The sequence below is a fragment of the Chanodichthys erythropterus genome, chromosome 24 (genome assembly GCF_024489055.1).
Source record: "Chanodichthys erythropterus isolate Z2021 chromosome 24, ASM2448905v1, whole genome shotgun sequence".
Taxonomy (NCBI): domain Eukaryota; kingdom Metazoa; phylum Chordata; class Actinopteri; order Cypriniformes; family Xenocyprididae; genus Chanodichthys; species Chanodichthys erythropterus.
In genome coordinates this window covers 22069603-22084022 of record NC_090244.1, presented here as the reverse complement: position 1 = coordinate 22084022, position 14420 = coordinate 22069603, and the positions used below count along the sequence as shown (strand labels likewise).

Sequence of the window (14420 nt, the reverse complement as noted above, 5' to 3'; positions counted from 1 at the left end):
GATGCTCCTATAAGACTCAAGTAACTATACTTTCAATAATTCAGTGTTTATAACGCGCCAAACTGAGAAGCAGCATTTTTCTGCTGCTGTATTATGACATTGTGACATCAGGAATCTTTTTTTTTGAAACGTGCCAAACTGAGAAGCGACTGACACCGATTGTAAATATGACTTTGTGATCAGAGATGTGAGTCTTATCTTTTTGATGCTGCAAACAAAGTAGCAGCTAAGACTGATTCTGCTGCTTTTTGGAGAAATATGACATTGTCACGAATTTGAGTGGCTCAGATTTTTATTCTGCTGCTGATGCAAATATGATATTGTGATATCAGAAATTTAGATGCAAAATAGATCTGAGGCTGCTGCAAATATGACATTGTGACTTCAGGAGTCTGTCTGTGAAGCGCCAGACTGAGGAGCAGCTGACACTCTCTTTTTGCTGCTGCTGATGATGCTGCAGCTGCGAAAATGCTGCGATTCCCTGTGAAGAAAATACGAAAGCAGTTCAAACTTCTGCTACTGCTGGTGCTGCTTACTTTTGCCGTGTGGTTTACGTACCTGCACATCAACCAGGGCAAATCCATCAAACTCCACTTCAACTATGGGAAAGGTAAGATGTGAAATGTTTTAGGATAATTTAATGTGTGAAGTGCTGATATAATTTTCTCTCTGAGGGGCTTTTTGAATATTCTTGTTATGAAGAATAAAAGAAATGAAGCTGCGGATGAGAATAAGAGCAGGATGAATAAAGGAACTGCTGAATTATCAATTTTGTTATTAACTTTAATTAACAACTAGGGCACCGGCACTGATACTGACAGTACATCAGTGTCCAGCACATTTAATAGTTGGCAGATGAAAATTGGCTTTTTAATAGTTCAACATTTGTATGCCTTGCATTTTAAAGGAAAGTTAAAATATTGTATTTTGAATTAAATTAAGGTTGCATTATATTGGTTTCATTAGAGAGTGCTAAAATTATGGTTCTCAGCTCTATGATTAAGTGTAAATTACCAGAAAGTGTGTTTGGCTCAAAGACGTAACGGGTCTTTTTATTGTCAAAAGGCTTTAATAATAATAAAAAACAAAGATATGACATCCAAAGTATGTAAGGTAGTACAACTAGATCTAGTTTTGAATCGTCAAAAGGTCATTTGGTTTCACCGTCCATTTCATTTGTAATGTATTTTTAATTCTGGCATGATTTTATAACATCATATATCAACAGTGCAAAATGGTATTAAAATTATGTGTAGAAATCGTTGCTTTGTTATGAGAAAGAATGTCCGGAAAAATGAATTTCACTGATGTCATTCGGATTAACCAATATAAAGGGACCATTTTGGGTCAAGTCATGTGGTCAATATCATGTGACAGGATGTGACGTCATTCAGACACCTGCAAAGGACCACATGATCATGAAGCAAAGTTACTAACTCTCACTATTTGAAAAATTCATGTTTTCACTTGTTCATATGCATGTCCGAAACATCAGGTCATTTGGTAAAACCATTATAAAACGTGGAAAATGTTGTAATATTTTAAAAACTTGTACTAAATATAAAATGTTTGATTGTCCTCTTGCTAGCTAGCTAGATATCAGCCTGTTAGCATTGTTTGAAAATATCGTCATTTGGTATAACCAAAAGTGTAATTCTGTAAAACTGAAATTTTAATTAAACTGAATGACTTTTTTGGTGAAAATTTTTGTGCATCTTGTAAAAAATGACAAAAACAGTGTTAATTGATTATAAAACCCACATAATCTCATTGAAACTCTCTAATAAATCTTCAAAATGAATTATATCGCCATTATGGTTTTTTTACACTTCGTCAATGACCCGTTTGCGCAAGCCATGTGCTTGTGAGAATCTTTTACCTCAAATTCAAACACAAATTCAAACACGCTCATGAAAACCGCTCATTAAGTCATTATATATTGGTAGTGGTATGGCAACTGGACTTGAATTTATTTTTTATAATAAACATGTAGGCAGTGAACACTTCACAAAAGAGACAAACAGAAAAAACCTGTTTGTCTTAAAGAACTTGACTTGTTTGTTAAGAAAGCGTGGGTTATCAGTGTCACAATTCTTCCCACAGACTGTGGGAAAAGCTTTTCCTTTTTTAAGGAGAAGTGTGTAATTTCTGTGATGCTAGTGCCGAAAAAGAGACTTTTCCATTTTCCTAAGAACAGTGTTAATTGTTGCTAAGTTGCGTCTAAATTTGCATACTTGTGTTCATATGCTATTTTTTGTAGTATAAATAGTGCAAGAAGTGTGTTCACACTGAAGATTCCAACTATAATGGTGCGTTCACACCAGACGCGACTTGCGCGAATAAATCACGCTATTCGCGTGTAGTTGGATGCTTGAACATTTTGAGTTTACTCGCTTCATTCATGTGTGAAATTCACTTCACAACAGACACGAATTCGCGTCATGAGAGGGGCTCTCCCGCTCCTTTATGTGTCCCAGACTCTTCCACTTCTTTTTGCACACTACCTCTGAATAAAATAGTTGTAAATTACAGCGAATAACCTCAATTGGTCGGCTTTAGCTAGCTTGTAGTCTCAATTTGTATATATTTATATGGCTCAAAGACCGTTTTTTACAACTTGCCAGATTGTCCGACCTCCTCACTCACTTTCTTTCAAGCAAGATCCTTTTTATTCCTGTTTCTATCAAAGTATGAAGATGTACAGCGACGATGATTTTGTCCTCCATTGTTGTTTCGGATTTCTACATCACTACTACTACATCACTACTAGAGCAAGCTCCTGATTGGTTAACGCGGCACGAATTTTCGCCAAGGTTCAGATTTTTCAACTTGCGTGTTTCGCGCGAATCACGCATTACGCGCGTCAAACGCCCGAAACGCTCAATTCGCGCCACATCATTCGCGCGAATCGCTTCATTCGCACTGCCTTATTCGCGCGATTAAATGTGGAATGGGTGAAGGGTTTGTTCACCAAAAATAAATTTCCGTCATTAATTACTCTCCCTCATGTCGTCCCACACCCTAAAAACCGTAAGTTCATCTTCGGAACACAAATTAAGATATTTTTGATGAAATCCGAGAGCTCTCTGAAAAATAAAAATTACCCCAAGCTTTACTCACCCTCAAGCCATCCTAGTTGTATATGATTTTCTTTTTTCTGATAAACACAGTCAGAGTTATATTAATAAATATCCTGATGCCTCCAAGCTTTATAATAGCAGTGAAGGGGGGCAACAAGTTTGAAGCTCAAGAAAGTGCATCCACCATAAACGTAGTCCACATGGCTCCGGGGGGGTTAATAAAGTCCTTCTGAAGTGAAGAGATGTGTTTGTGTAAGAAAAAATATCCATATTTAACAAGTTATGAAGTAAATTATCTAGCTTCCTCCAGACCACCTTTCTTATTTAACTTACAAATACAGAATGTTGAATACGGAAGGTGGTCTGGCAAACTGTTTTCTCGTTGCTCGTCACTTCTAAAATTAAGGTCGAACTGTAGTCATATGGACTATTTTAACAATGTCTTTACTACCTTTCTGGGTAATTAAATTGCTGTCTATTGAGGAGTCAGAGAGCCTTTGGATTTCACTAAAAATATCTTAATTTGTGTTAATTTGTGTGTGACATGACAGTGAGTAATTAATGACAGAATTTTAATTTTTAGGTGAACTAACCCTTTAAAGGGATGGTTTGACAAAAAATGACAATTTGCTGTTAATTTACTTACTCTTTTTTTCTTTAGTTGAACAGTAAAGAAGAGTTTTATCTGCATCCGTGGTCCTTGGTGATTCATATAATGCAAGTCAACGGCTACCGTCACTTTCAGAGTCAAATAAACATATTACAGGCGAAACAGAATTAATATCCAAGGCTCCCGTTGATACATTGAGGTCTTATGAAGTGAAACAATCAGTCTGTGCAAGAAACTGAACGTTATTTACAACATCATTACCTGTAATCTACAGCCTCGGAAAACAGTCCTGAGTGCATTCTCAGCAGTTTGGAGCGCGAGCTTCCTGTCGCAAATGGTATAATCACATTTAACATTGTTCATCGAATTCTCACAGCCAAAGTCCATGCGATTGGTAGTTTGAGGGTGAGAGTTTTGGTGATTTTGACACGTTGACCCACAGAAAGCTGCTTGGCTGAAGGTGACTTCTGTGTGAGCAGCAGCCACTATACTATTGACAATGAACAGTAGACCCTTTTCTCCCACATAATTTCGCTAATGTGACTGAACCTTAAAGCTTATATTAAGAACGCTAATATTGGCAGTGCACTAACACAGGGTCGGACCCCTAGAGCCCATCTGACAACATCTTTTTTGTGTCTGCCACCCTAGAATAGGATCCTCTTTCTCATTAACAGCTGTTAAAAGCTCTGTGTGGCTTAGCATCTCTCCCTGACTGCCCCAAACTGACCTCAATCATAACCCAGGAACATCAGCCTCTGTCTGGGTGCCTTAGTCTTTGAGTGGGCCACCAAATCACTCCTCTTGCAAAGGAGAAAAGCACTGGAATCACTCAAGTGTGAGAAGGCTGTGCAAATCCTGTATTAGCACGAAGAAGATGTCTGGAAAATAACGTGGCATCGCACCAAGCCATCTATAGCGAAATTAAAAAGTCTGTGGGGCTCGCCGGGTGACGTTACTGACATTTTAATCAGAGATGTTGGCTGTGAAAATGCATGTTTGCACAAATAGGCTGGTTTATTTTCGCCTGAGGGCTCACAATGGTCACCTTATTGCCAATTACAGACTCCATAGGGCTGGGTCAAGATGTGATGGGTTGCTGTGAACATGGGACTTTTTAAGCAACCAAGTGTGAAGGAATGTGTTGAAGTAGCAAGCGGGTCATTCCTGTTATGCAGTACCTTTTGAACTCAGTAAGTTTTTAAAATAAATGCGCTTGGGTTGTAATTCATATAGATGTACTTGCTATAAAAGCATATGGGTCAATGACGTGATGGATTTTTTTTTTTGTCCAAAGGCCTTAATAATAATAAAACACAAAGATATGACATCCAAAGTATGTAAGGTAGTACAACTAGATCTCTTTTATTGACTCCAAAAGGTTTTAATTATATTTTGCTACATATAAAGGTATTTTAAAGATTTTGAAGTGTCAAAAGGTAATTCGGTTTAACTGGCCAAAGGCCAATACAGCCATTTCATTTGTGATTAAAATATCTTAAAATATAAATCTTAAAATATCAACATAGTGCAAAATGGTGTTAAAATTATGTGTAGAAATCGTTGCTTTGTTATGAGAAAGAATGTCCGGAGAAATTAATTTCATTGATGTCATTCGGAGTAACCAATATAAAGGGATCATCATGCGGTCAATATCATGTGACAGGACGTGACATCATTCAGACACCTGCAAAGGACCACATGGTCATGAAGCAAAGAAACTAACTCTCTTTTAACTATTTGAAAAATTCATGTTTTCACTTGCTCATACGCATGTCCCGAAACATCAGGTCATTTGGTGCAACCGCTATAAAACATGGAAAATGTTGTAATATTTTAAAAACTTGTACTAAATATAAAATGTTTGATTGTCCTTTTGTTAGCTAGCTAGCAAGTTAGCCATCCTCATTCGGTGTAACCAAAAGTGTCATTCGGTAAAACCGAAATTTTGGTTAAGCCGAATGACTTTTTTGGTGACAAATTTCGTCCAACTTGTAAAAAATGACAAAAGCTGTGTTTTAATTGATTATAAAAACCGACATAATCTCATTGTTAACACTTAATAAAACTTAAAAATTAAAAATTATATTTCCATTATCTTTTTTTTACACTTTTAAAAACCTTATTTGTCAATCCCCATAATACTAGACTTATATGCTCTGGTCAAGCTCAGGCACTTAAACATCGTTAATTATAACCTATTTACATGGTGGCAAGAAAATTAACAGGATGGAAATGAAGTGCTAAAGTTAGCCATTGCTCAGTGTGGGATTTTGAGTTAGCTTATGAGGTCAGGAAGTTAATTACAATATTTTTAATCATATTTTGAAATGTTATTTTTTAATACAGATTGTTGTCATTTTATCTAACATAATTAAATGTTTTAAATTGAACAATATTTGCTCATGTCTGTATACTGTTGTTATGCCACCCAAAAACATTTTAGAAGCTCTTTGAACATGGGAAAAACCTAAACTAAACCACAACATAAAGTAAACTTTGAAACTAAACTTTTAGTGAATATTTTATTCATTTAAATTCACTCCTATTTCAATTAAAGGGTGTAATTTCTGCCCAACTACAGATACCAAAACAGATTTGTTTCAGAACACACCCCCATCTGTCATTGGTCAAAAAAGAACTGACTGCCATTGGTTGAGTCAGTGTTGCTGACTCAGGCTGGTCAGGATTTTCAAACAAACAGAGCAATGTTTTGATAGTCCCACTTTGTTTATAGTACTATTCAGGGAAATCAACCTGCAGTGGCTTACTTAAAGGGTTAGTTCACCCAAAAAGGAAAATACAGTCATTAATTACTCCCCCTCATGTCATTCCACACCTGTAAGACCTTCGTTCATCTTCAGAATTAAGATATTTTTGATAAAATCAGTGAGGCCTCCATTGACAGCAAGATTATTAACACTTTCTAATGTCCAGAAAGCTACTAAAAACATATTTAAAACGGTTCATGTGAGTACAGTGGTTCAACCTTAATGTTATGAAGCGACGAGAATACTTTTTGTGCTCCAAAAAAACTAAATGATTTTATTCAACAATATCTAGTGATGGGCAATTTCAAAACACTGCTTCATGAAGCTCTGAAGCTTCACAAAAAAAAAAAAAAAGAAGCTTTCTAATCAGTTGTTCGGAGCGTGTATCAAACTGTCAAAGTCATGTGATTTCAGTAAACTTCGAAATTTCGAAGCGTTTCGAAATTTCAATGGTTCACGTGACTTTGCCAGTTTGATATACGCTCCGAACAACTGATTCAAAACAAAAAAAGATTCGTAAAACTTCATGAAGCAGTGTTTTGAAATCGCCCATCACTAGATATTGTTGAATAAAATCATTATTTTGTTTTTTTTGGAGCACAAAAAGTATTCTCGTTGCTTCATAACTTTAAGGTTGAACCACTGTAGTCACATGAACTGTTTTAAATATGTCTTTAGTAGCTTTCTGGGCGTTTGAAAGGGTAAATTAATTTTACTGTCAACAGAGGCCTCACTGAGCCACTGGATTTTATCAAAAATATCTTAATTTGTGTTTTGAAGATGAACGAAGGTCTTACGGGTGTGGAACGACATGAGGGTGAGTAATTAATGACAGAAATATCATTTTTGGATGAAATATCCCTTTAAGGTTGACTTCTGCATATTAAACTGTGATAGGGAAAATGTTTTAACATAAAAAACACTTTAGTTTTTAACTGTGATTTAAAAAAACGAATAAGTTTAATAAAAAGTTTGGGAACATGAAAGTAATGCATAGTGGAATCACCCAAGACAATGTTTGTAAAGGGAAGTCTTTTGGGGCTGATTTCAAATGAGTTTTTTGCTTCAGGTTGCTATGTTTAGGAATCCAAGGGAACTGATCCCAGTTTGGCATCGGTGGGCAACCTCTAACCAGAACCCCTCTGAATGCTGAATGAAAGGGTGTGAGAAATACACACAACTGAACTGAGAAGGAGTGGGATAAGAGTGGCAGGTTGGTTACAGGCACAGAAAGGGTTGTTGGGAAAGGTCATATGATACGAGTGCGTGTGTGACTGTGAATGGAAAGCAGCCATTTCCCACTATAATCTGGCTGTAGTAAAGCATGTCGGCTGTCAAGGCCATAAAATCAGAGTTAATTACGTTGATGTGTAATTGAAGTATCATTTTACTGAAAAGGTACCCTAAAGCCTTTCTGGTCTTTTGTAACATGAAAACATATACATGTATCACTTTGTAATTTTAACAAGAAGAGCTACAGTAACATTATATTAGTGAATGACTGTTTTATGACAGTGAATGTATTATAAGTTACATGCCGCCTTTTGCTATGGGTAATGACTTTAATAGATTCAAACTGCATTAATGTGCACATTCACAGTATGATTATGCTAGAATTTCCTTTAGATGGGGTTTAGATAATAGGGAAATTGAGCATGAATTACCAAACCTGTGGGATGCCGGTTTGTCTTTATTAATCGATATAGCAGCAACTAGCACACAGCAATTGTTGTCGTTCTTCAAATCTTGGATACAAGCGCAATGAAAGTGTACAGTGACATACTTAGATAATAATGACATTTTGTGCGTGATGAACGGAAATTATTATTTTTTTAAATATCAATTGCATTGTCCAATTTTTGAACCACAACAAAAACTAATATTCTATTGAACATGCTTGTTTGTTACATTGTTACAAATGTTACAAAAGTTACTTTTTGTAATGTTAACAGACTAAATTAAAAAGTGGCCTTGGAAGTATTTTTCGATTATTGTAAATTACTTGGAAAACTTGAAGGAATGTTTGTTAATAATCCAGTCAGTAATAATGAACAAAGAAACGAAGTAAGTATTTGAACATGCTTGTTTGTTACATTGTTACAAATGTTTAAAAAGTTACATTTTAATGTCAACAAACTAAATTAAAACAGTAGCCTTGAAGTATTTTTCGATTATTGTAAATTACTTGGAAAACTTGAAGGAATGTTTAGGTTAATAGTCCAGTCAGTAACAATGAACAAAGAAACTAAGTAAGTATTTGAACATGCTTGTTTGTTACATTGTTACAAATGTTAAAAAAGTTACATTTTAATGTCAACAAACTAAATTAAAACAGTAGCCTTGAAGTATTTTTTCAATTATTATAAGTAATAATGAATAAATGGAGTATTTGAATATAAAACAATAATTAAATTAATTAAAAATGGCTTATTTTTCAGTAATCTAGCATGAAGTTTTTAAGTATACCTTTAGATAACAAAAAAATGGTCTACAGTTATGACTATTGAAAAGAATAATGTATTTCATCCATTGACTACTTAACAGGTGTTTTAAAAACAAGGCAACATAGACTCACTGTCCAAAATATTTGGACCTTGTTGACTTTCATTTTATAATCAAAACATTCTTTAAAATATCTAATTTGTAAGATATTTTGTCATGATTCATGAAAGTACAGGGCTCACTTAGCTGTATCAGTCAGACGCACATACGCATTCTGACTCTCTCGCTCTCACAGTGTTTCATATTTCAATGTCCTGACTGAGAGATGCCTCACATTGAAGTCGGTGTTATATTACTGTAAGCGATCCATCTGGTAAAGCTGGATTACAATCGATCATCAAAGGCCTGAAGCTGCTTGAGTGGGCTTTTATTGTGGTTGTGTGTGCAAAGGTCACCTTAACAGTTTGCTCTTTGCACCCACGTTGGCAAGAGATGACAAGGAAAGGAAGTGATGCGAACAGTCAGTCACACTCAGCGGTGAGCTGTTCCAGTATCTACTTTGTCATAGTGGTACCAAGCAAAGTGTTGGTTACGAACAGAGCAGGAACTACGAAACATTCATGAGTATGAGACCTATCGATCTCAAAATACAGAACTTAATATATAGATCAATTTGTACTGTAAACCCTAACGCTCAAAATTATTAATTAGTTTGAGTAGGACAAACTTAAATTAAACAAATTAGTTCAGTCAAATCAACTTTTATGTGTATTTAGCACTTTCTTTCAAGTTCACAGAACTGATATATTTTAAGTAAACTGAACTGTTTCATTGTTTTGAGTTTTATGAACTTGATTCTTTTAATTTAGACAAACTTAAGTTTAACTGAAACTGGGCTGGAATTTCTATTTCCCAGCATGCTTGCCGGTGGCACTCGAAAGGGAGAGTAAATGCTAAAATTAAGTGTTATATAATGTGCAAGATTAATGTTAAGTGGGAGATTTAGTAGTAATTACTGTTTTGTTATGCTAATTTAGAAGAGTTTCTGTTAATGTGGGTTTTTGGAGAGTTACCATCATGGTGACAAGTTTTAGAGCAAGTATGTTAAATGCTTTATATTGCTGCACTCATTTAGCAAGTGCTATACCATATGCTATTGTTAGCAAATAAGCAAGTTAGCGTTTTCTGAATTAGCTTGTTATAGTTAGCTAAGTTTACACTAATAAAAATTTTCACATTTGGATTACATGAATATTTTAAGTTAAATGGATGAATTAGTCTACTCAAACATTTCAAGTTAAGAACAATTAAAATATATGAGTACAAAACAAAAATCTGTCAGTGCTGCTTATTAAAAGGCTTAGTTCACACAGAAATGAAAATTCAGTCAATAATTACTCACCCTCATGTCGTTCTACACCCGTAAGACCTTCTTGAGAACACAAATGAGGATATTTTTGATGAAATTCAATGGCTTAGTGAGGCCTCCATTGACAACAAGATAATTAACATTTTCAGATGACCAGAAAGCTACTAAAGACATATTTAAAACAGTTCATGTGACTACAGTAGTTGAAACTTATTGTTATGAAGCAACAAGAATAATTTTTGTGCGCCAAAAAAACAAAATAACGACTTTATTCAACAATTTCTAGTGATGGCCGATTTCAAAACACTGCTTCGGAGCGTGAATCAAACTGCCAAAGTCACGTAAACCATTGAAATTTCGAAACGTATTGAAACACTTATGACTTAACAAAGCCTCATTTACGTTGGCAGTTTGATACACGCTCTGAATCACTGATTCAAAACAAAAGATTCGTAAAGCTTCATGAAGCAGTGTTTTGAAATCGCCCATCACTTGATATTGTTGAATAAAGTCATTATTTTTTTTTTGCAACACAAAAAGTATTCTCGTCACTTCATAACATTAAAGTTGAAGCACTGTAGTCACATGAACTGTTTTAAATATGTCTTTAGTAGCTTTCTGAGCATTTGAAAGTGTTAATAATCTTGCTGTCTATGGAGGCCTCACTGAGCCATCGGGTTTTATCAAAAATATCTTAATTTGTGTTCTGAAGATGAACGAAGTTCTCACAGGTGTGGAACGACATGAGGGTGAGTAATTAATGACAGAATTTTCATTTTTGGGTGAACTAACCCTTTAATCTTTGAATTTCATAATTTAAAAATTTTGAGGCTGACTGCCTCAAATTTTTTGAGTTTTGCCAACTTGTTCGGGTTTACAGTGCACCATACAGGTGACAATAAAGAGTTGTTCCCTGTTCCAAATGGCGCACTTGGATTAACATTTTTACGGTCTAAAAAAAAGTCTTGCTATGTTTAAAAATGTAATGTTTAATTCAATGTGTTACCTGATGTTAGGTTTAGGGTTAAGATTATACGATTTTTCCTCCTGTGCACTCTATTTGTCATTGTCCCAGATTTCATATTTCATTTTTTTAAAAGAAGTGAGGCAATGACAAGTACGGTCTGTTCTGTCAACCCATGACTGATACCTAGGTACAAAACCATACATATTGAATGGACATTGCTTCCACTGTTGACAGCCTTGATTTAGTTTGCTATAAATTAAATATGCTGTTTTGTCTGAGGTCTAGAGGGCCACCCTTTGTCTTCAGAGTTTCAGTCCTTCTTTGAACGCTGTCAAACAAATTCTCATCTGTTTGTTGTGGGATGTTGCAAAAGACTGCAGCTCTTTGAGGTGTGAAGCGCAGTGATGTTTAAATCTGGCGACTGGGAAAACAGGAGAATATTTAATTTGTTTAGCAGCATTTGTGGGTTCTAGAATATTAATTTTCTAATTTTGGTACTTTAAAATGGACTCATTTGCCTTGCCGTTCTTAATCTGACTCTGCAAAGCAAACAATAGGACATAATCATGTCAATGGGATTTGTGCCCATAGCATGTGGGATTCTTCACAGTGTATAATGACCAACAAATATTGTGGAATAAAGGCATTCTTTTAGCATAAACCCAGCTGGATGTAGAAAAATCCATTGAAAATCCATTGGAAAGTAAAAATGACTCATCAGTACTTCTTCCATTGCTTAAGGGTCTAAGGCACTAGATTAAAGTGTTGGTTTGGTTTCCAAATGGCAGTCCTGTTGAAAATATCATGAAATGTGTTTGGCTGACAAATCTCTATTTTTTGGAGAGGCATTGCTATAACAAAAATGATCATTTGAATCAGATCAGGCTTATTTATTTAGTCTGACTGAGCCCTAAGGGTCATGAGGATTCCAATTTTCATTGAGCTTGTACAGTTTAATACAACTTTTTGTTGATTGATTATACTATAACTTTAAGAGCTGAAAACTCTCCAAAAACTTCACAAGTTGCTGGCATCAGACAGATGAATACATTTGAACACATTGGCCACACTTAGGCCCTGTCTATACCTGGAATTAAAGGATTAGTCCACTTTCAAATAACATTTTCCTGATAATTTCCTCACCCCCGTGTCATCCAAGATGTTCCTGTCTTTCTTTCTTCAGTCGAAAAGAAATTAAGGTTTTTGATGAAAACATTCCAGGATTATTCTCCTTATAGTGGACTTCAATGGCCTCCAAATGGTTGAAGGTCAAAATTACAGTTTCAATGCAGCTTCAAAGAGCTTTAAACGATACCAGACGAGGAATAAGAGTCTTATCTAGCAAAACGATCGGCCATTTACGATAAAAATACAACTGTATATGCTTTATAAACACAAATTATCGCCTTGCACTTGCTTCCGCTTTCCGTATTCTTCAATTTAAACTGTCAGCTGAAGTAGTATACACTGTTAGCCAGGATAAGTTGAATTTACTTAAAAAATTTGAGGAAACTGGTTGCCCTAAAAAAATGAAGTAATGATTAAGTAATGTGAACTTAATAATTCAAGTTCATTTAACTTAAAATGTTTTGTAATATTAATTACTTTGTAGTTATTATACATAGTATATTTAAGTTCAATGTACTAAGCAAGTTAACTTGCCACCAATCAAAATTCATCCATAACTCCCATCATGCATTGCTGCATGAATAAATTATGAGCTGAATTGTCTTAGTAATTTCTTTATTCTCACTATTTAAATTTTGCTGTTTTTCTGTGACTTTTTAGCAGCTCGTTTTCTAATGTTCAGAGTTGATCTGTTTATCAGAACATGTTGCTTGTCACCGTCGTTGAGATTCACAGGCTGATTCTTGATGTCTGTATGTGCCTAAAATATATATATATATATATATATATATATATATATATATATATATATATATATATTTTTTTTTTTTTTTGTGATAAGGACAACTTAAAAAAAAAAAAAATTATTATAGAAGTTGATCATCCGCTGTAGAATCACAGTGCTGCTGTAATCAATAATGTAAATCTAACTCAGAGATTGGGCTCTAAATGAGTTCAGTGATTCAGATCAAATAATGATTATGTGAAAACATAACCAACACCACCTGATCATCTTTTAACTTTGCTTGTCTGGTTGGTTTTATTGCAGTTAAAACTGCCCAAACAAAATCTAATATTAAAAAGTTAAGGGTCAAGAGCTCAACTAAAACAAACCCTGACCTCGATGATGGTAACTTAAAAATTGTGATTTTCTCCTTTGGTGAAAAACTATAAAAAGGTAAATGTTAGGAAAAAATGTCTGTAGAACAGCCAAAACAAATGTTCCAACTGCTCATCAACAGCTCCTTGAATTCATACACACCACGACAAAATGGCGTCATTACCTGCCGCAAACCAGTGTGAAGGAGGCGTGGTCAGGAGAAAAACTTCATAATTTAAGTGCATTTAACTTACATTTATTAACACATTCAAATACACCCACAAATTAGTAGAATTTACTTATATTTTATAAGTAATGCAACCAAACTTAAATATTTTAAGTATATTGTAATTATATTTTTAAGTAAATATAAAATCCGGGCTAAGAGTGTAGATGCTCTTGTTCCTAAACAAGAAAGATAATGGATAATGATAAAAAAAAAAAAAGATAAAACAAGATAATGGATAAATGTGGTGAGTTTTGTCATATTATATTATAATTCCGCGATCAAGCTGACAAAACAAAAATAATAATATTGCAATAATTTTTACTTGAAATAAAATGTGATCATTTTGACTAAAGACTTTGCTTTAAACTGCGCAAAATAGCTGAAAACCGTGCAATCATTTAGACACAAAACATAAAACTGACATGACTGCCAGTGACAATTGGTTCACCTGAATAAGGGAGAAATCTGCGATTTTAAGCTGCTTTATGATAAACTTTAATATGTGTTCATGTATTTTAGCAAGCAGTTTCAGTATGTTGGTATTAAATGCATTCTCTGAGAATTTATTTTTCAAGTTTTGACTCCCAAATGTCACATCCATAATGCTGGAATTGCCCAATTATGGATATTTTTCTTACAAAAACACATCAGATCACTTCAGAAGGCCTTTATTAACCCCCTGGAGCCGTATGGATTACTTTTATGATGGATAGATATGCTGTTTT

General features: G+C 34.6%; 1 protein-coding gene across 1 annotated transcript in view; it reads left to right on the top strand.

Annotated features, from left to right (window-relative positions):
- The first annotated feature begins 468 nt into the window (after nucleotides 1–468).
- b4galnt4a (beta-1,4-N-acetyl-galactosaminyl transferase 4a) overlaps nucleotides 469–14420 on the top strand; it is a 210974-nt gene continuing 197022 nt past the window's right edge. Inside the window, exon 1 of the mRNA XM_067379463.1 lies at nucleotides 469–610. Within this exon, the coding sequence (XP_067235564.1) occupies nucleotides 469–610 (142 nt within the window). The remainder of the gene's footprint in view (nucleotides 611–14420) is intronic.